Below are 19,643 nucleotides of genomic sequence, written 5' to 3' on the forward strand. Positions count from 1 at the left end.
GCATTAAATATCACATTAAAACACACTGCTGGGGCAAGCCTGGACGTAATTAATTGGGTATACTGCACCAAAACAATCTGTACGGCATACTTTTCATCCTAATGAAGGGAATGCTTCTTACACAAAAATAAACAAAAAAATGCTTCTGGAGCATGCCAAAGGTATCACAGAAGAAGAGAATAAGGATTCTTGACACACAGAAAGGTAGAGTTAAGCACTCACAAATCAACATAACATGACAAACAGTGTTCCCTCTAATTGTTTTCATCTGTGCGCAGAATCTGTTTTGTTTTGGGTGGCAGTATCAAGGGAGTGTGTGCACACATATATTCAGAGTGTGGCCATCCTGATTCAACCTGAGCGGGATCTAAAATTAATTGAGTGGACATTAAAAAACCTTGGGAGCATGTGCACATGCACACAAGCCTTAGAGATTGGTCAAGAATGCGGCAGCCAGGTTGGTCTCTGGTTCAACTCAGAGAGACTATATCATTCCTATCTTAAAAAATCTACACTGATTGCTGATAGGTTTCTGGGCAAAATACAAGGTTGAGTACAAGGTACTCAAGAGAACGCTATGAGCCACACCACCCATTAAGAGAGGTTTATCTGCAGTTGCCACCAGCTCATCTGGTGGCTACTCGGAGACAGGCCTTCTCCATTGCTGCCCCGAGGCTTTGGAACAAGCTCCCTGCTTAAATAAGAGCCTCCCCATCTCTTACAACTTTTTAAAAGGCAGTCAAGACACATTTGTTCACCCAGGCTTTTAATTAGAGACTGTTTTAATATTTTGATGGTTTTTAATTTTTTTATCATTGTTTTAAATTTTAAATAGTTGTAATGTTTTAAACTTTTTACTTCTTGTTTTCATTGTTTTGTTGTAAACCGCCCAGAGACTTGTGTTTTGGGCTGTACACAAATATGTTAAATAAATAAAATAATAAATAATTTGGCCAAACAAACCGAGCTTTGAAACCAAGGTGTGTAGTTGGCATGTATATTTTTAAGTGTGACTTAATTTGCCATTGTGCTGCAACTGAACCAACCCCCAGGCTTTTTTCTCAGCTTGTTGCAAGAGGCTCAGCACAGAGCAGCCGGGAAACAGCAGGTGGGTTGGGCAAATGGTGGAGGGAGGGGCCACCGAGAGCAAAACAAACCATGCTGCTGTCAGATCATCTACGGAAGGAATTCTTTGCTTGTTTGGGGAAGCTTGGTATTAAACTTCTGTGGCTCCAGGTTTAGTCTGACAGGGCGCATTGTGTGATATTTGGAAGAGCACTATGGGAAAGAGATCCCAGCAAACTGAGGCCTATGGACTTACAACAGTAGCTCTGGAATGCACAGATGAGAATACCTTGCCCACTATTTACAATAGGCCTGCAAACTTGGGGCCCACTAAGTCAAAAATATCTGTTGGAAACAATAACAGTTAAAACATGATTATATTAAGAATGTCTTTTTAAAAAAAAATAATTTTTTTTTATCAATTAAACATTTCCCCCAGCATATTCCGGTGTAAAAAGTAGTGCATTCGGTTAACTTAAGTGGCAAGATTGTTCATGGAAAGTTTTGTACCCGTAAGTAAACAGGAAATATGATATTCAGACATTTTCCAAAAATCTAACAAAACAATTATTTAAATTTTGACTGAGCATATTTCAGTGTAAAATATGGTGCATTCAGTGGTGCATTCAGCCAATTTCAGTGGCAGGATTGTGCATGTCAAATTTGGTATCTGTAGGTTAGCAGGAATGTAACAATAAACAAATAAGCAAAATTTTCAAAATATAGAATAGATATTTCTAAGTAAAGTTAAAAGCAGGAAACAGTCTCATAATTTTTTCAGAGTTGGTTTAACAATCTGCTTACTGACAAATCATAACAACTGGAGGTGCCTTCAAATATCAGCAAGTCAGCATCAAGGTGGCTCAACACAGGAGTCCCATTCAAACATTATGTTATACAGGTATACACATGTCTGTACATGTTTCTGTGTGAATGACTGTGCCTGCATTCATGTTAAAAGTGAAACTGGGTACTGGCTCTCAAATGCATGGTACAAATAGGAAGTGTACTGCTGTACCTCTGTTCAACATAACATGTTGAATAACTGTACCTGTGTACAGATCTGTAGCTGGAAGATTTGTAGAAAGTACACTCATTGTACAAGTGTGAACATAACCTGTTCAAATAACATGTGAATTAGGCAAGTTGCTTCCAAGATCAAGGGTACAAGATATAAACAGAAAGGATGCCAGCAATGTGATAAGTTGGTGGGTGGATTCCCACCTGATTTCATTGCCTTTCCCTCTGACTATTCTGCTCCATCCACCATTTCCTGACGATAATCTTTGAATCCTTCTTTTCCAATTCTGTTAAATTCCAAGCATTCCTCCCTTTCTTTTCTCTTTGTTTGGGAGTCCAGATACAAAGGAAGACAGAACTTCTGTATCTTTACTTACGTTACTTGTACAGTTTGCTACGTATATAATGTCCAGGGGTTGTCTAGGGATGTTGGTGGGGGCCAGGTAACAAAGTCCAACCAGTGGCTACTCCACCCCTTGGGTGTTTCTTCATGCACACTGCACACCCCAAGTTATGCCCCCTGCATCTGCCATCATTTGCAAGGAGGCGGGGGAAGGGCCGAGAACGGGGATTTGACATCCACAGCAGAGTTTCATTTCCCCTGTCAGTGGTTGGTGGAATCTCTGAGAGGGAGCTCCAAGGACATCGCTGTTCTTGGCACTGCCCCCGCCCCCTTTTGTCTGATGTCAGATGCAGGGGAGGGGCCAATGCCCAATGGGGAGAGTCCATCCCTCCCCAGCCAGCATGAAGTGCTGGCTGGAGAGAAGAGGGGTGTGCCTTGAACTCCCAGCCAGCGAGTGCTTTGATCACCAGCTGAGTGTGGGTGGGGGCAAGGGGGGCCCCAGATTGTCCCCCCTTGCTCAATGGCCACTAAGCCCCTAATAATGTCCACGCACATGGTGCTTTACTGAGTCACAATAAAAGACAAGCCCATGCTTCCAGGGATGTACAATCTACATTTCCACAGAAGGGGAAACAAAACAGAGATGAGGGAAGTACTTGGTGAAATACTTTCTCACACACTGTTACTAAAAGCATGGGAGCCCTGTCTTCCTTGGCCTCTAAGCAACATCATCATAATTCATGCTTACTGATTTTAAACATCACAAGCTCCACTTTAGAACTGCTGTGGCATGTGTGAAATCTACAATTTCACTTTCCAGGAAGCTTCCATCATTGAACACCTGTTTTCCTTGCTAGATGTTAGCTTAGATGTTAATTTATATGCTGATTTTCCGCAAAAAAAAACTGTGCGGCTCACAATGAGCACTGCTTTCAAGGGCTCACCTGTATGACATTGCTGTACTTTACAATTTCACCCAGTAACTTTCGGTTCTCACATTCATTCTGCTTCTGTTCCAGTTCCGCTGCATGCTGCAAGAGAATTAATTTTTGTTGGTTGAAGTCTAAGATTCCTACCATGGCTCAGCATCTAGATAACTGAGAGTAAATCCATCTTATTTAGTTATTATTTCTCTGTGTAAACCAGTTTGGAAACGTTTGTTGAAAAGCGATATATAAATATTTGTTGTTGTTGTTGACATTACACATTACAATGCAAGCAGTGCCGGATTAAGCACAAGCTAAGCAAGCTACAACTAGGACCTCATATTATGAAGGGCACCTGCAAATGGCTGAATTTCAAGATTTACATAAAGTATTTTCATTTAAAAATATTTCTAATGGCTTATTGCAAGAACTCTTTTTTGTTAGATAATTAGTTTTTTGTTGCACCTTTGCCAAGTAAAAATAAAGCATTATTTCTTTGCCAAGTAAAAATAAAGTATTATTTCTATTTTTATTGTCCTCGTTGTTTGAATAATACAGTTTGGACCTTGTTAACCATGGGGGTTCTGTTCTCAGCTTGAACCACGGATAACAAGACACTGAGACACTTCACACAATCGGTGTGAAGCGCTGGAGGGGTTCTGCGGGGAGAGTGGGCTTAGCCTGCTCTCCCCACAGATGATCAAGATGCAGCCCTGGGCAGCCAGATCGGCCACCCCCACAACTGCTGGCTCCATCATGAAGCCGGTGGGGGCTGCGGGGATCGGGGGCCACGCGGCCCCCGGAAGTTCCAGGATGCTCCGTGCAAGCGTGCAGGGCATCCTGGAGAGACACCCAGCCCGGGAAGCTGCTTGTAGCCTTGGGAGCACTGGGCTCACCTGCAAACCCAGTGGTTCCCACGATCCCTAGAAAGCAGGCTAAACTCCCTTAGCCCACCTTTCAGTGATTGTGAGAATAGCTTCATTGAGTGAATGGGAATTAGGGGGTTAGGTTCCTGGAGGTTAAAAATTGGTTTTAAAGGCTGAAAAAGCATAAATAATAGAAATAATTATTATTTATAATAATAAATAAGGGTCTCCAGCAGTCTAGCAATGCCCCCCCAAACCCCCAATTTCAATGATTTACCACAAAAAAATCACAGGGAATCTGTTTTTTTTAACAAATGAGCCCAAGAATGGCTCCTTTCAACAAAATGGTGGCTGGAAATGGCCTCGGAGGTCATTTCCAGCCACCTAGGAACCACGGATATGTGGATTTTAACCAATTTTAACCCGCATATACTGAGGTCAGGTCTCCATTACCTGACTGTGGACACGCGATGATGAAGTCCACCCGTATATGTATTTTCTGTAATGTTATGGGGCCTTTTAACCTTGACATAGGTTAAGGCCTCTGCCCCAGCATGTCACAATCTGGCCTTGCATGCAAGCATACAGGTGAAACTCAGAAAATTAGAATATCGTGCAAAAGTCCATTAATTTCAGTAATGCAAATTAAAAGGTGAAACTGATATATGAGATAGACGCATTACATGCAAAGCGAGATAAGTCAAGCCTTCATTTGTTATAATTGTGATAATCATGGCGTACAGCTCATGAAAACCCCAAATCCACAATCTCAGAAAATTAGAATATTACATGGAACCAAGAAGACAAGGATTGAAGAATAGAACAATATTGGACCTCTGAAAAGTATAAGCATGCATATGTATTCAGTACTTGGTTTGGGCCCCTTTTGCAGCAATTACTGCCTCAATGCGGCGTGGCATGGATGCTATCAGCCTGTGGCACCGCTGAAGTGTTATGGAAGACCAGGATGCTTCATTAGCGGCCTTCAGCTCTTCTGCATTGTTTGGTCTCATGTCTCTCATCCTTCTCTTGGCAATGCCCCATAGATTCTCTATGGGGTCAGGTCAGGCGAGTTTGCTGGCCAATCAAGCACAGTACACTGTATACTTTTCAGAGGTCCGATATTGTTCTATTCTTCAATCCTTGTCTTCTTGGTTCCATGTAATATTCTAATTTTCTGAGATTGTGGATTTGGGGTTTTCATGAGCTGTACGCCATGATCATCACAATTATAACAAATTAAGGCTTGACTTATCTCACTTTGCATGTAATGCGTCTGTCTCATATATCAGTTTCACCTTTTAATTTGCATTACTGAAATTAATGGACTTTTGCACGATATTCTAATTTTCCGAGTTTCACCTGCATGTAATAAAGTTCTGATGGGCACTTTTTGTGGGGGGAAATAGTTTTTGGAGTGGGTGATTCAGAGTGGATAAGAAGCAAAGGAGAAGGGTTTAAACTTCTTTCTCCACCTTCTGCAACTCTCTATTCACTCTGCAGAGAAGATATTATTATGTATTATTATTATTTATTTGATTTATATCCCGTCCTTCCAAAAATGGTTCAGGGCAGTTTATAACAGATATGCATCTGCCTTCATAGGCACAAGCCTCGAACACTGCAGGGGTCCACCTTGCTGCCTTTCCCTACAAGAAACAATTGTCAGGATTTTGCCACATACATTTCTATAACAAAATAGTTCAAACTGCATTTCTAGTTTTACCCCTAGGAAGAAAAAGTGAATAGTCCAACATACAAAATGTTCATGTTAAAATATTCCAGAAAGTTCAGCTCTCTGGCCTCAATGTTGTAGTCAGGTTTGAAAGGATTACTGGGTTATAGTCTAAGAAAGTTAGCCACACCTACATCCAACTGAAATGAGCAGAATTTAAATACAAATAATATGTTGCACTGATTTCAGTAGTTTTTAGTCAGTAGTTCTTATCATCTGGCCCAAAGTATTTGCTTTTAAAAAGTAGTAAATAAATTTTAAATCATTTTTTAAAAAATCCTACATATTTTACTGAAAAGAAAAACCCCATTGATATCTCTTCCAAGTAAGAATTACTTCCAAGTAAGAATGTTTAGAGTAGCTGCTTATGGTTAACTTACTCATCATTTCCACAGGGCAAGGAAAAAATCTTAATATTTTTCTTATAATAGTGCTAGCCTAGATCCATTGCTATTAGTTCAATATCCTACACCCACAAAATAATTTTGGGTTAACCTTTTAGCAGGAGACACAGATCTGTTCAGCTGTGTTTGGTTTTGATGTGGAGAAGTATACACTCCAATGCTGGAGCAAGAGAACACATCGCTCACAGTGAAATAAAAACATTGGGTGAGGCTCACAAAACAGCACAGGATTGCTTGACCTTGTTGAAGTTTGCTAAGGCTTTCTTTCTTTTGTTGTTGACATTTGCCAGGACTCTTGTGTCAGAACAGTACAGCAAAGAGCATTCCATCTTCAAAGCCAACAAAAATGTAAATAGCCCCTATTTAAAATGTCATAAAATTCATGAGGGGAGAACAGAGTCACTCATCATTAGAGAAGTTATGGGGACTAGCCAATATGTGCCCAGGATGCACCTACATTCAGCTCCATTCCATACGCAATTGCAAGACATGCTAATGGGGGGAACCACATCATTTCCCCCCAGAAACAAAAGACTGCAGTTTGAGTCCTCAGAACCAGCTATTTCCTAGCAATGGATGTGCTAGTTAGGAGAAAGTCATTTGGGCTCCCTGTAGCAGCTAACAGCTGTGCTTTTATTGCACAAACCAACGGCCATACAAGAAAGCTGTAAATCTGGGAGCTCTTACTTGTAGTTTCTTTAGCAGTGCTGCTTCTGTGTGGTTCCCTTGTTTTGCTTGCTTGGCTTTCCAGTATTGTTTCTGTGCAGAGTAGCGGTTCATAGGACATACTTTAAAAAGGCAATCTGAAGACAAGAAAACAAAATCACTTGTAAGCAACCTATGCTGAAATATATGCATCATCATCATTAGGCAGGGTCTGGTTATGAGAGCTTGCACATGTATTTGATTAGATCAAAAAAGCCTGACCAAAGGCTCACAAGGACTATCAGGTGGATTGACTAGCCTCACTCTCTCAATAAAAGATGTAGGTCCCCACTAGGCTTTATGGCAACCCTTCCTACATCCATTTTTCTGCCAAGGAAATGCTGCGTGCTGCAGAAGATTCTGGGATGTTACTGCATGCTGCAGAAGATTCTGTGTTCCCCAAATACAGTCTGAAAAGCACTGCTTTATAGTATGCATCAAGAATCAATATTCCATACGATATGAGATCTGAAACTGGGGAATATTCTTCCCCAGTTTCCCTTCTGAAATCCCCCCAAATAAATGCCCTACTTTCTGGCTTCCTGTCCTGTTTGCATAGCTACAACAAAACAGAACACAGTCAGCTGCAAGCATTTCAGAACTGTTCACACTGTGCTTTCCATGCCTCCCATCCTCAACAACCACTGCAGGACAAGTATCAAAGTAACAAGAAAGCCTCTATAGCCAGAGGATTTCTGTCTTGGTGGATGAAAAGCAGGGAGCAGCAAAGCACATTGTACCAGACTGCAATGATAACATTTGTCCTTCTAATCCAAAGGTTTTCAAATTGCACTCAGGCTTGTGTGTATGCCATGATTCCTTAGGGATGCAGAACAAAGTATTAGATCCATGGTGTGGCTTTTTGAGAACCTTGGCTTTCATCTAAAATAAAAGCAACTCTCTAGCTCTTATGGATGCCAAGATAGATTTGAGAATTCCACCTGCCAAAATCTCAGAAGCAAGCTAGATATGATTTCCAAGAGCTGGAGGCAACATGCATAATTTAGCTGAAGTATGAAGTTTTGCAAATCTGACTAATTGGTATAACTGATGCAAGTTACAAACCACAGCTCTTCAAGACACACAATCTGAAATGCCTGGGCACTGAATTTTAATTATTTAGTGTAGGTATGCAGAAACTGTACTGCACTTCGGAGAATCCTGAGGAGTCTCAAGGAGTGCCCATCATGCAGAAACTGGACTGCACTTGCCAGTCGGTTAAGCTGGTGCTGTGTTGAAGCAGCCTCACACCATCATGGACATTCCAGGCCCCCATCCTGAAATTTTGCTATCTTTTTTTTAAAGTGTTAAACAACACTTAATGTTGTTAAACATTGTCAAAGTCCATCGATTTCAATAGATCTCCGGCCCAACCTAGTTCACAGCGTAGAAGAGAACCCTGGACACTGTCCCAAGCTCCTTGGAGGAAGGGCAGAATAACTATGAAATCAAAAAATAACAGTAGATAATAGTAAATAATTGAGAGCCAACATGGTATAGTGGTTAGAATGTTGGACTAGGACCAGGAAGACCCGGGTTCAAATCCCCATTCAGCTATGAAGCTCACTGGGTGACTCTGAGCCAGTCATGTGTGTCTCAGCCTAACCTACCTCACAGGGCTGTTGTGAGGATAAACATAACCATGTACAGTGCTCTGGGCTCCTTGGAGAAAGAGTGGGATATAAATGTCATAGGAACCTGCCATATACTGAGTCAGACCATTGGTCCATCTAGCTCAGTATTGTCTTCCCAGACCGGCAGCGGCTTCTCCAAAGTTGCAGGCAGGAATCTCTCTCAGCCCTTTCTTGGAGATGCCAGGGAGGGAACTTGGAGCCTAGATGCTCTTCCCAGAGCAGCTCCATCCCCTAAGGGGAATATCTTATAGTGCTCACACATCAAGTCTCCCATTCATATGCAACCAGGGCGGACCCTGCTTAGCTAAGGGGACAAGTCATGCTTGCTACCACAAGACCAGTTCTCTTCCCTTCAAAATAATAAATAATAGCCGCACATGCAGACATGTCAGCAGCAGTGACTCAGCACAGCCAGGTCTCCTGTACAGAGCATCCAAATAGGCTTCAGCCACAGCAGAGTACATTTCACAAATTAGGTACTTGACCACCACTGACCTAAGGAACAAATGGGCAAGTCCGCTTAAGCTTAAGCCCCATGTTCAACATGCTTTCTAAGTTCTTTTCTTCACAGCAGCAGGTCCTTCACCCGCAGTCAAGGACTCAAAAGCAGAAAAACCTGGATTACTGTTAAAACGAACAGTGGCAGGTCACTACTGGCACTTGTGCCAACTCCTTTGTTTTGCTAGCTGTTCACTGTTCAGAGCGGCTGTTCCTTAGAAGAGAGCCACCCAGCATTAGCAAATCAAACACAGCCACCTTGCAACAGTGTTTGCTTTTTGTTTGAAATGGAAATATGTACAATGAGGGGGGAAATGCTTTACATAAACTAGGAGGGGAAGGTGATGTCCCTTCAGAGAACAGGTTACAAAATGCAAAGGCAGTATGCTAAACTGAAAGTGAACATTTGAGGCTTTGTCCTTCAGAACAAAGTAAGTTGTTACATTGTGTCAGAGAGACTATTTAATTAATTTTACAAGTTCAAGTCATCCAATTAATGGGTACAAGCAGTGTTTTCTTGAGGACAGGACAGACTTTGAAGCTGGGGTTCCCAGAGATTGGTTCCTGAGCATTCGGAACACACTAAGGTAAAGTGTGCCGTCAAGTCGATTTCAACTCCTGGCACCCACAGAGCCCTGTGGTTTCCTTTGATAGAATACAGGAGGGGTTTGTTTGTTTGTTTGTTACATTTTATAACCCGCTGCTCCTCCGAGGAGCTCAGAGCGGTGTCCTACATACTTAAGTTTCTCCTCACAACAACCCTGTGAAGTAGGTTAGGCTGAGAGAGAAGTGACTGGCCCAGAGTCATCCAGCTAGTATCATGGCTGAATGGGGGATTTGAACTCGGGTCCCCCTGGTCCTAGTCCAGCACTCTAACCACTACACCACGCAAAATTGTAAATATGTAAGCAGGCAAACATAAAACATGTAGCCAACTTTTAATAAATATTTCAAGCATTTAGAAAATCCAAAATTCAGCAAGCTACTCTTAACTTCTCTAAATCTGGCCCAGGGTGAAGGGGGACAAAATTTAATAAAAACACAGTGAGGCTATTCTCACACGCACCCAAGACTGGGTTAAGAAAGCCAAGCCTGGTCTAGGCTACTTGTAAGAAATGCTGGCTGGTAGCCCTGCGGCTCCCAGCGAGCTTCAGAAGCGAACCTGCCTCCAGAGCCCACCTCTTTAAAACAAGGTTAAGGGAGCAAGCACTCCCTCAGCCCCATTTCCCTGATTGTCTGCCAGCGCCGGCTGCTTACAGCCAGGGCTGAGAGACTACGGGTCACCCAGCGGGAGGGATCCTCACAGTGCATCACACACTCATGTGGTGTATTATGGGATTTCCAGGGGCCAGGATGAAGCGTCCCGGCCCCTGGCCCTCCGCACTGCCTGGGGCAGCAGAGGATCATCCGGGCATGCAGTGTGTTTGCCAAGCACGGAGGAGCAGTCATCTGCGGGGATGGTAAGTTTAAGCAGCCTTCCTCACTCAATCGTGAGAAAGGGCTCAATAAATGCTATAGACCCCTGGAAACACATGAGGCCAGCTTCTGCTTTCACACTTCATACTGAATTGCCCCAAATGAAGTAGCTTCAGTTTCAGAGTTTATTCAGCAGTGATATCAGAAATGCAGAGGGAGGGAATAAGCATTTGAGATTCCTTATCATAAATGAGACTAGGACCCATAGTTAAGCATTTAGGTCATGTGTCTGCACAGCAGAACATTCCTCTCCCCACTTCCCACAGACACCCACTTCCCACAGACACCACATGCCACAGCCTCTTACCTATGCATAGAAGGTACTCCAAATGCTCATTTCTAGTACAAGAGCTTTTTTCTAGAAAACAACAGTCATGATGGGGAACGAAGCACGAAAGCACAAGGAATGCATTCCTTCACAACCCCCTACATAGCAAAGCGGGGCGGAGCCACCATTCGGCGAAGAGGTTCAAAGAACCCGGGCTGCCATCAATCAGGGGCCGTGCCACGCAGCCCCGACATGCCCCCCACATCTGACGTCAGATGTGGGGGGCATTATTTTGCTCCCAAACAGGGGCCACGAGGCCTGTTTGGAAATGAAATCTGCCTGCGCTGCATTGGCAACGTGGGCTGGAGCGACTCTCCCTGCCTTTAAAGGGAGCCCGTTTGAGAAAGAGATCAGCCTGTGCTGCATTGGCAGCATGGTCGGAATGGCTCTCCCTGCCTTTAAAGGCAGGGAGAGTCACTCCAGCCCGTGCTGCCCAATGCAGCATGGGCCAATCTCCCTTCAAAACAGGGCCATGCGGCCCCATTTGGAAGGGAGACCACGCTCCGCATCGGACGTCAGATGCAGGGGCAGCCCTCTGCGTCTGACATCAGATATGAGGGCGGGGACAGGGGGCCTCAGCCGTGGCCAAACACAGGCCGCTGCCAGCCTCACTCCACGCCTGTAGCAAATAATTCTGCTGAAGTCAAGGGGTTACTCTCAGGTAGGTGAATCCAAATCTGGCATGGATTAAGCTCTCCTGTAGCCCAAAGCAAGAAGCAAGTACAGCTTTGTACTGTGGAATAATGCAAAATCATTATTAAATTTATGAAACAGAAACATGATTCTGTTTCAATAAAATAAAATAAAATAAAATAAAAATCCAAAATAAAATAAAAGGAACAGGGACACCAAATACAAAATAAACTCTATACTTTTCTTTGACAATCCCAACTAAGCCTTCAGCTACCACCTTTGCAGCTCAACACCCAGACTGAAATTGTAAGCATGTTCTTCCTAAAGAATGGCTCAGAGTAGACAGGATAGCATCACAAGCCATGTCAGAACACTAGTAATGATGCACAAGTATGGAGTGGGATGGTGGTAAGGGGCAACAGCCTATCACATTTGCCCTGAATCCACCTCTAAGAACATAAGAACAGCCCTGCTGGATCAGGCCCAAAGCCCATCTAGTCCAGCATCCTGTTTCACACAGTGGCCCACCAAATGCCGCTGGAAGCCTACAGGCAGGAGTTGAGCGCATGCCCTCTCTCCTGCTGTTATTCCCCTGCAACTGGTATTCAGAGGCATCCTGCCTTTGAGGCTGGAGGTGGCCTATAGCCCTCCGAGTAGTAGTCGTTGATAGACATCTCCTCCATGAAGTTATCCAAACCCCTCTTAAAGCCTTCCAGGTTGTTGGCTGTCACCACATCTTGTGGCAGAGAATTCCACAAGTTGATTATGCGATGTGTGAAAAAATACTTCCATTTGCTTGTCCTAAATTTCCCGGCAATCAGTTTCATGGGATGACCCTTGGTTCTAGTGTTATGTGAGAGGGAGAAGAATTTATCTCTATACACTTTCTCCACACCATGCATGATTTTATAGACCTCTATCATGTCTCCCCACAGTCATCTTTTTTCTAAACTAAATAGCCCCAGGTGTTGTAGCCTTGCCTCATAAGGAAGGTGCTCTAGGCCCCTGATAATCTTGGTTGCCCTCTTCTGCACCTTTTCCAGTTCTACAAATGCCCTTTTTTAGATGTGGTGATCAGAATAGTACACAGTAGTCCAGGTGGGGCCGCACCAAGCTGTCCACCACAACCCAAGTTCCCTTTCCTGGTCAATCACCAACAGCTCAGATCCCATCAGCATATACTTTAAGTTGGGATTTTTTGTCCCAATGTGCATCACTTTACACTTGCCAACACTGAACCGCATTTGCCATTTCGTCGCCCACTCCCCCAGTTTGGAGAGATCCTTTTGGAGCTCCTCACAATCCGTTTTGGATTTCACTACCTGAAAGATTTTGCTATCTGCAAATTTGGCCACCTCGCTGCTTACCCCTACTTCTAGATCATTTATGAATTTTAAAAGCACCAGTTCCAGTGCAGATCCCTGGAGGACCCCACTTCTTACTTCCCTCCATTGTGAAAACTCTCCATTTATACCTACCCTCTGTTTCCTGTCCTTCAACCAATTAGCAATCCACACATATACTTGTCCCCTTATCCCATGACCACTAAGTTTTTTCAGGAGTCTTTGATGAGGAACATTGTCAAAAGCTTTTTGGAAGTCCAGGTATACTGGATCACCTTGATCCACACACTTGTTGACACTCTCAAAGAACTTCAAAAGTTGTGAGGCAAGATTTACCTTTGCAGAAGCCATGCTGGTTCATTCCCAGCAGGGCCTGTTCTTCTATGTGCTTTAAATTTTTATCCTTGAGGATGCTTTCCATCAATTTGCCTGGAATGGGCGTTAAGCTAACCAGCCTGTAATTTCCCAGATCGCCCCTGGATCCCTTTTTGAAAAATCGGCGTTACATTTGCTACTTTCCAGTCCTCTGGTACAGAGCCCAATTGCCGGGATAAGTTATATACAGGTGAAACTCGGAAAATTAGAATATCGTGCAAAAGTCCATTAATTTCAGTAATGCAAATTAAAAGGTGAAACTGATATATGAGACAGATGCATTACATGCAAAGCGAGATAAGTCAAGCCTTAATTTGTTATAATTGTGATGATCATGGCGTACAGCTCATGAAAACCCCAAATCCACAATCCCAGAAAATTAGAATATTACATGGAACCAAGAAGACAAGGATTGTAGAATAGAACAATATCGGACCTCTGAAAAGTATAAGCATGCATATGTATTCAGTACTTGGTTTGGGCCCCTTTTGCAGCAATTACTGCCTCAATGCGGCGTGGCATGGATGCTATCAGCCTGTGGCACCGCTGAAGTGTTATGGAAGACCAGGATGCTTCATTAGCGGCCTTCAGCTCTTCTGCATTGTTTGGTCTCATGTCTCTCATCCTTCTCTTGGCAATGCCCCATAGATTCTCTATGGGGTCAGGTCAGGCGAGTTTGCTGGCCAATCAAGCACAGTACACTGTATACTTTTCAGAGGTCCGATATTGTTCTATTCTACAATCCTTGTCTTCTTGGTTCCATGTAATATTCTAATTTGCCATGATTATCACAATTATAACAAATTAAGGCTTGACTTATCTCGCTTTGCATGTAATGCGTCTGTCTCATATATCAGTTTCACCTTTTAATTTGCATTACTGAAATTAATGGACTTCTGCACAATATTCTAATTTTTCGAGTTTCACCTGTACTTTAGCAAGGAGATCGGCAATTTCACATTTGAGTTCTTTGAGGACTCTTGGATGGATGCCATCCAGCCCTGGCAATTTGCTAGTTTTCAGTTATTCCAGACAGTTTAGAACATCATCTCTTGTCCCTTCTTTCTGACTCAGTTCCTTAGCCTCCATCCCCAAAAAGCCTGGTTCAGGAACAAGTAAATGCTCAGTATCCTCTGCTGTGAAAACAGACGGAAAGAACTCATTTAGCTTCTCTGCAACTTCCATATCCTCAATAATCCCTTTCACTCCCTCATTATCCAACGGTCCAACCGCCTCCCTTGCAGGTTTCCTGCATCTTATGTATTTAAAGAAGTTTTTGTTATTCCCCTTGATACTTTTAGCTAGATGTTCTTCAAACTCTTTTTTCACCTCCCTTACCTTGCATTTCTTTTGCCAGAGTTTGTGTTCCTTCCTGTTCTCCTCATTTGGACAGGCCTTCCAATTTCAGAAGGAAGTTTTCTTCCCTTTAATGGCTTTCTTGACGTTACCAGTTAGCCATGCTGGCATCCTCCTGGACTTAGTGGTACCTTTCCTCCTTTTGGGTATACAACCTAACTGGGCTTCTAGTATTGTAGTTCTGAGTAAACTCCATGCATTCTGGAGCGAAGTGACTCTCCTGATTTTCCCTTTCAGCTTTCTTTTCACCATACTACTCATTTTGGAGAAGTTTCCTCTTCTGAAATTCAAAGTGTCTGTGTTAGACTTCTTTGGCGATTCTTTCCCCACATGTATGCTGAATTTGATCGCACTATGGTCACTGTTCCCTAAAGGGTTGATGAAACTGACATCACGCACCAGGTTCTGGGTGCCACTCAGGATTAAGTCCAAGGTCGCCTTCTCTCTGGTTGATTCCAAGACCAGCTGTTCTAGGGCACAGTCATTCAGCGTATCTGAAATTTGACCTCTTTGTCATTACCTGACTGTGAATTTACCCAGTCTATGTGTGGGTAATTGAAGTCACCCATGATTACAGCCCTGCCTCTCCTTGACGCCTCCCTGATTTCCTGCTGCAACTCCCAGTCACTGTCAGCGTTTTGATCCCAAGGGTGATAGCACGTCCCCAGTAGCACATTTCCTTTCAGGCCTTGTACGGTCACCCACAGGGTTTCTGTGGAGAACTCCGGTCCACCCAGGTTTTCTACTTTGTTAGATTCTATCCCTTCTTTAACATACAGTGCTACTCCACCTCCACAGCACTCCTCCCTGTACTTTCTATAGAGTTTATATCCAGGGATAACAATGTCCCACTGGTTCTCACTATTCCACCATGTTTCTGTTATGCCCAGTATATCTATTTCTGTGTTATATCTATCTCTGTCACATTTCACCCAGCCAGCTGGTCTCAGAGCCCAGTTGGGGCAAAAGCAGCTGTGGCTGCAAGTGGGGGAAGCAGAACCCAGAAAAAGCATTCAACATCCCCCTCTACTGTAACATGCTCAGTCTGATCAAAGGCTCTTGAGTAAACTTAGCAATCATTGACGTTTACCCAACACATTAAAGAAGGGATAGCATCCAACAAGCTAGAAAACCTAGGAGCACCAGAGTCCTCAACAGAATCATTATGGGTGACAATTGATTGACTGAGTGAGTGAGTGAGTGAGTGCCGTCAAGTCAGTGTTGACTCTTAGCGACCACATAGATAGATTCTCTCCAGGATGGAGAAAAGGAAATGTGTTACTAGGGACATGCTATCACCTTCCAGATCAAAAGGCTGAGAGCAGGGGCGTAGCTAGGGGAGAGGGGGCCCGTGTTTGTCTCTCTCCCCGGTGGCCCCTTGGAGTGAGGGAGGTAATTAAAAAATAGGGAGGGGTGGAGCTGGGGGCCTTCAGGAGCTGGGGGGGCAGTGTTCCCTCTAGCAGGGATTCCCAGATGTTGTTCACTACAATTCTCAGCATCCCCAGCTGCAGTGACCATTGGCTGGGGATTATGGGAGTTGTAGCCAACATCATCTGGGAATTCCTGTTACAGGGAATACTGCTGGGGAGCCCGGGTTCTTTGAATCCATCCCCTCAATTATAGCTACACTCCTGGCTGAGAGTGACCTGGAGTTGGAGAAGCAGATTAGAGAGGCCTCAAAGAGAAACAGAGCTGTAATAATGGGTGACTTTAATTACCCTCACATAGACTGGGCAAATTCACATGTGGGTATTGACAGAGAGGCCAAATTTCTAGACATGCTAAATGATTGTGCCTTAGAATAGTTGGTCATGGAAACAACCAGAGAGAAGGTGACCTTGGAGTTAATCCTGAGTAGTGCCCAGGACCTGGTGTGAGATGTCAGAGTTGCAGAACCACTGGGGAACAGTAACCATTGATTGAGTGATTGATTGATTAAGTGCCATCAAATTAGTGTCAACTCTTAGCAACCACATAGGTAGATTCTCTCCAGGATGATCTGTCTTCAACTTGGCCGTTAAGGTCTCTCAGTGGTGCATTCATTGATGTTGTAATCAAGTCCATCCGCCTTGCTGCAGTAACCATAACAGTAACAGTAACCATAGTGTGATCCAATTCAGCTTATATACAAATGGAGCATTGCCAAGGAAGTCCAACACAGATGCGTTAGACTTCAGAAGAGGGAACTTCTTTAAAATGAGGGGATAGGTAAAAAGGAGGGTGAAAGGGAAAGTCAGGAGGACCAAACCACTCCAGAAAGCATGAAACTGATTCAAAACCACAATAACAGAAGCTCAGTTGGAATGTATACCAACAAGAAGGAAAGGTACCACCAAGTTCAGAAGGATGCCAGCATGGCTAACAAGCAGAGTCAGGGAAGCAATAAAAGAGAAGACTTCCTTCAGAAAATTGAAGTCCTGCACAAATGAAGAGAACAGAAAAGAACATAAACTCTGGCAAAAGAAATGCAAGTATACAACAAGGGATGCAAAAAGAGAGTTTGAAGAGTATCACCCAAAAGCAGGCTGGGCTCCCTTAGCCCGCTTTTGGGCGATCGTGAGAATAGCCGCAGTCTCTGCCATTCATCCAGCAGAGCAACTAACTCTTGATAATAAGACTTACCTATTGCTCTATGCATGTCATTGAGCACCAGTCTTGGAGCTCATTTCCACCATGGGGTGGGAGCATGTTATCAGTCACTATGGTATATAGCCTAGTGGCTAAGAGTATAATATCTAGATCTTTATGGCTCGTGTATGCTGCATGTGTTTTACATTGTGTGACTGCTTACTGTATGAACCTAGAATGTAATAAAGTTACAGAGCCCTGCATCAAGCTTTAAGATATGAGATATGGCTTCACTTTGGCAAAGGAGGATGCTCTGTTTATTTGCTCATTAAAAAATTACTCTCAGGTGCTTACCTCTGAATTTCTTAGGAGGGTTACAAAGGTCACCTGCCTCTGGTTGAACCACACATCTGTCATCCACCAGCCTAGAAAAAAAAGCATATTTTTAGTAGTTTTAATGATGATTTTCAAGTTCAGTGGCATAAGTAAGTGAATCCAGCATGTCCGAAGAACTTTCAACTTGCTTTTCTCTCAAAATAATGACATAATTTAACTTGTCATAATTTTATATTATCGCACAACACACACAACATTAGTTAATAATCATAACTCCAACATAACAAAGAAAGAGGTATTCTCTCTGGATCAGCTCATGAATGTACAGATCTCTCTGGAAATGGCAAAGCAAATATTTTTACCATTCATTGTGGAAGAAATTTTGGCAAGCTCAGAAAAATTTAATAGCTTTATTCTTTCACTGGGCTGTATAGAGACAATGCTACATTGTGAGGCAACTCCACATCAGGTACAATGTGATTTGAGCCATAGTTCTGCATGTTGGCTACCTGTTTTACATTCCAGACAAAGATACTGCTATACTCTGATTTTTTAAATGTCAGTTTCCTTGGGGAGCACAGAAGCTCCCATTCCCAAATCAACAAAGTTGGAACACTTGGAATTAAACTAATATGCAGTGCAATCCTATTAAAAAACAGTGATGAGTTTCTTTAAGAAGCTACAAAACGCTTTGTTGTTTTTGCTGCTACAAACGAATGCAGCTACTCCCTCTGGAAGTAAAATCCCATAGTCCCACTATGTTCAGTTAGGCTTACTTCCAGATACATAATTACTTGGGAGGAAGCCCCATTTAATGTAATGAAACTTACTTCCAAGTAAAGATGCATAAGATTGGGCAGCAAATCCTACTGATTTCAATAACAATTGAAAGTCTCAAATCCAGGAGCAATGGCTTGACTGGATTTTGCCGCCTTTGTTGAACATTGTCGTGACCCCAGGTCCAGAACCCCCTCTCCAGCTCAGGGACAAGGTGGAGAGTTCAGGGCATGAGACAAGGTGGGAACAACCTAAGATCCAGACCCCAGATGACCCTGTGCCACTGGGATCCCTCCACTCTACCAGAAGAACTAGGGAAACCTGAGACAGCAGCCCCACCATGACCTGAAGACACAGCCCTGCCTTCGTCATCCACTTTGGAAGAGTCCTCATAGACCTACCAGTCTCAACAAAGGTTTCCCAGAATCGTTGGATCCAATCCTTTAAGAAATAGGGCATGGCCCCTTTCAGGAGCCTTCCCTAAAAATGGAGCAGGACCTCTTCCCTGCCTAGAAATGCTCCCTGCCTAGGCAGCAGATCTAAAAACTGGCAGGATACTATAAGCTATTGCTGGAGCAACATTCTGCTGTGTGGCATTACCCAGGTCCTGCTTCTCATTCTCATGCTGATCAAGGATTTGACTCTAACCTTCAGAGCTGTCCAAAGTCTGCTGTGCTCTGGGATCCCTGCTCTGGAAGAAACCCCATTCTCAGTATAGAACAGGACAGACATAATGAAAGATGGGAGGAACTGAATGCAACACTGACTTGTGCATTTTTCCAGGGCTTTTTTAATGTGTGCAACCAGACACAAACATACAGTTCAAAAAATGACTTTGCATTTATTACCATAAATATAAAACTAAAGAGATGGAAATTAAGTTAACATTCCAAGTGAACAGAATAGCACAATTAATTTCAGGCTACCAATGTCTAAGGGATCTTAGGAAAGGCAGGAATCAGAATTCTTTCCGATTTACACCCAATCCCACAAATTTCCTTTGTTACTTCTGTTTATACATAAGTGTGTGTGTGTGTGTGTGTGTGTGTGTGTGTGTGTGTGTGTGTGTGTGTATAGAGAGAGAGAATTATATATTATATATTACATAAATATGTTTTCAAATATGGCCTCATCCATACAGACTTTTAGAACAACAATGTAGAAAATCTGTTTTGGATGAGATGGAGAACCATGGGAGCATCAAAAAGGAACATTCAGAACTGTAAAACTTAAAAAGGAACATTCAGAACTGTAA

At 43.2% G+C, this 19,643-nt stretch overlaps 1 protein-coding gene across 7 annotated transcripts in view; it reads right to left on the minus strand.

Moving 5' to 3' along the window:
- Positions 1–19,643, minus strand: part of ITPR2 (inositol 1,4,5-trisphosphate receptor type 2) — a 352,451-nt gene that overhangs the window by 301,240 nt on the left and 31,568 nt on the right. For all 7 annotated transcript variants that reach the window (XM_053252991.1, XM_053252992.1, XM_053252990.1 and 4 more), the window contains exons 2-4: positions 17,630–17,700; positions 7,047–7,162; positions 3,373–3,459 (exon numbers count right to left, since the gene is read on the minus strand). In XM_053252991.1, coding sequence (XP_053108966.1) covers positions 3,373–3,459; positions 7,047–7,162; positions 17,630–17,700 — 274 coding nt within the window. The remainder of the gene's footprint in view (positions 1–3,372; positions 3,460–7,046; positions 7,163–17,629; positions 17,701–19,643) is intronic.

Source organism: Hemicordylus capensis, chromosome 5 (assembly GCF_027244095.1).
Source record: "Hemicordylus capensis ecotype Gifberg chromosome 5, rHemCap1.1.pri, whole genome shotgun sequence".
Lineage (NCBI taxonomy): Eukaryota > Metazoa > Chordata > Lepidosauria > Squamata > Cordylidae > Hemicordylus > Hemicordylus capensis.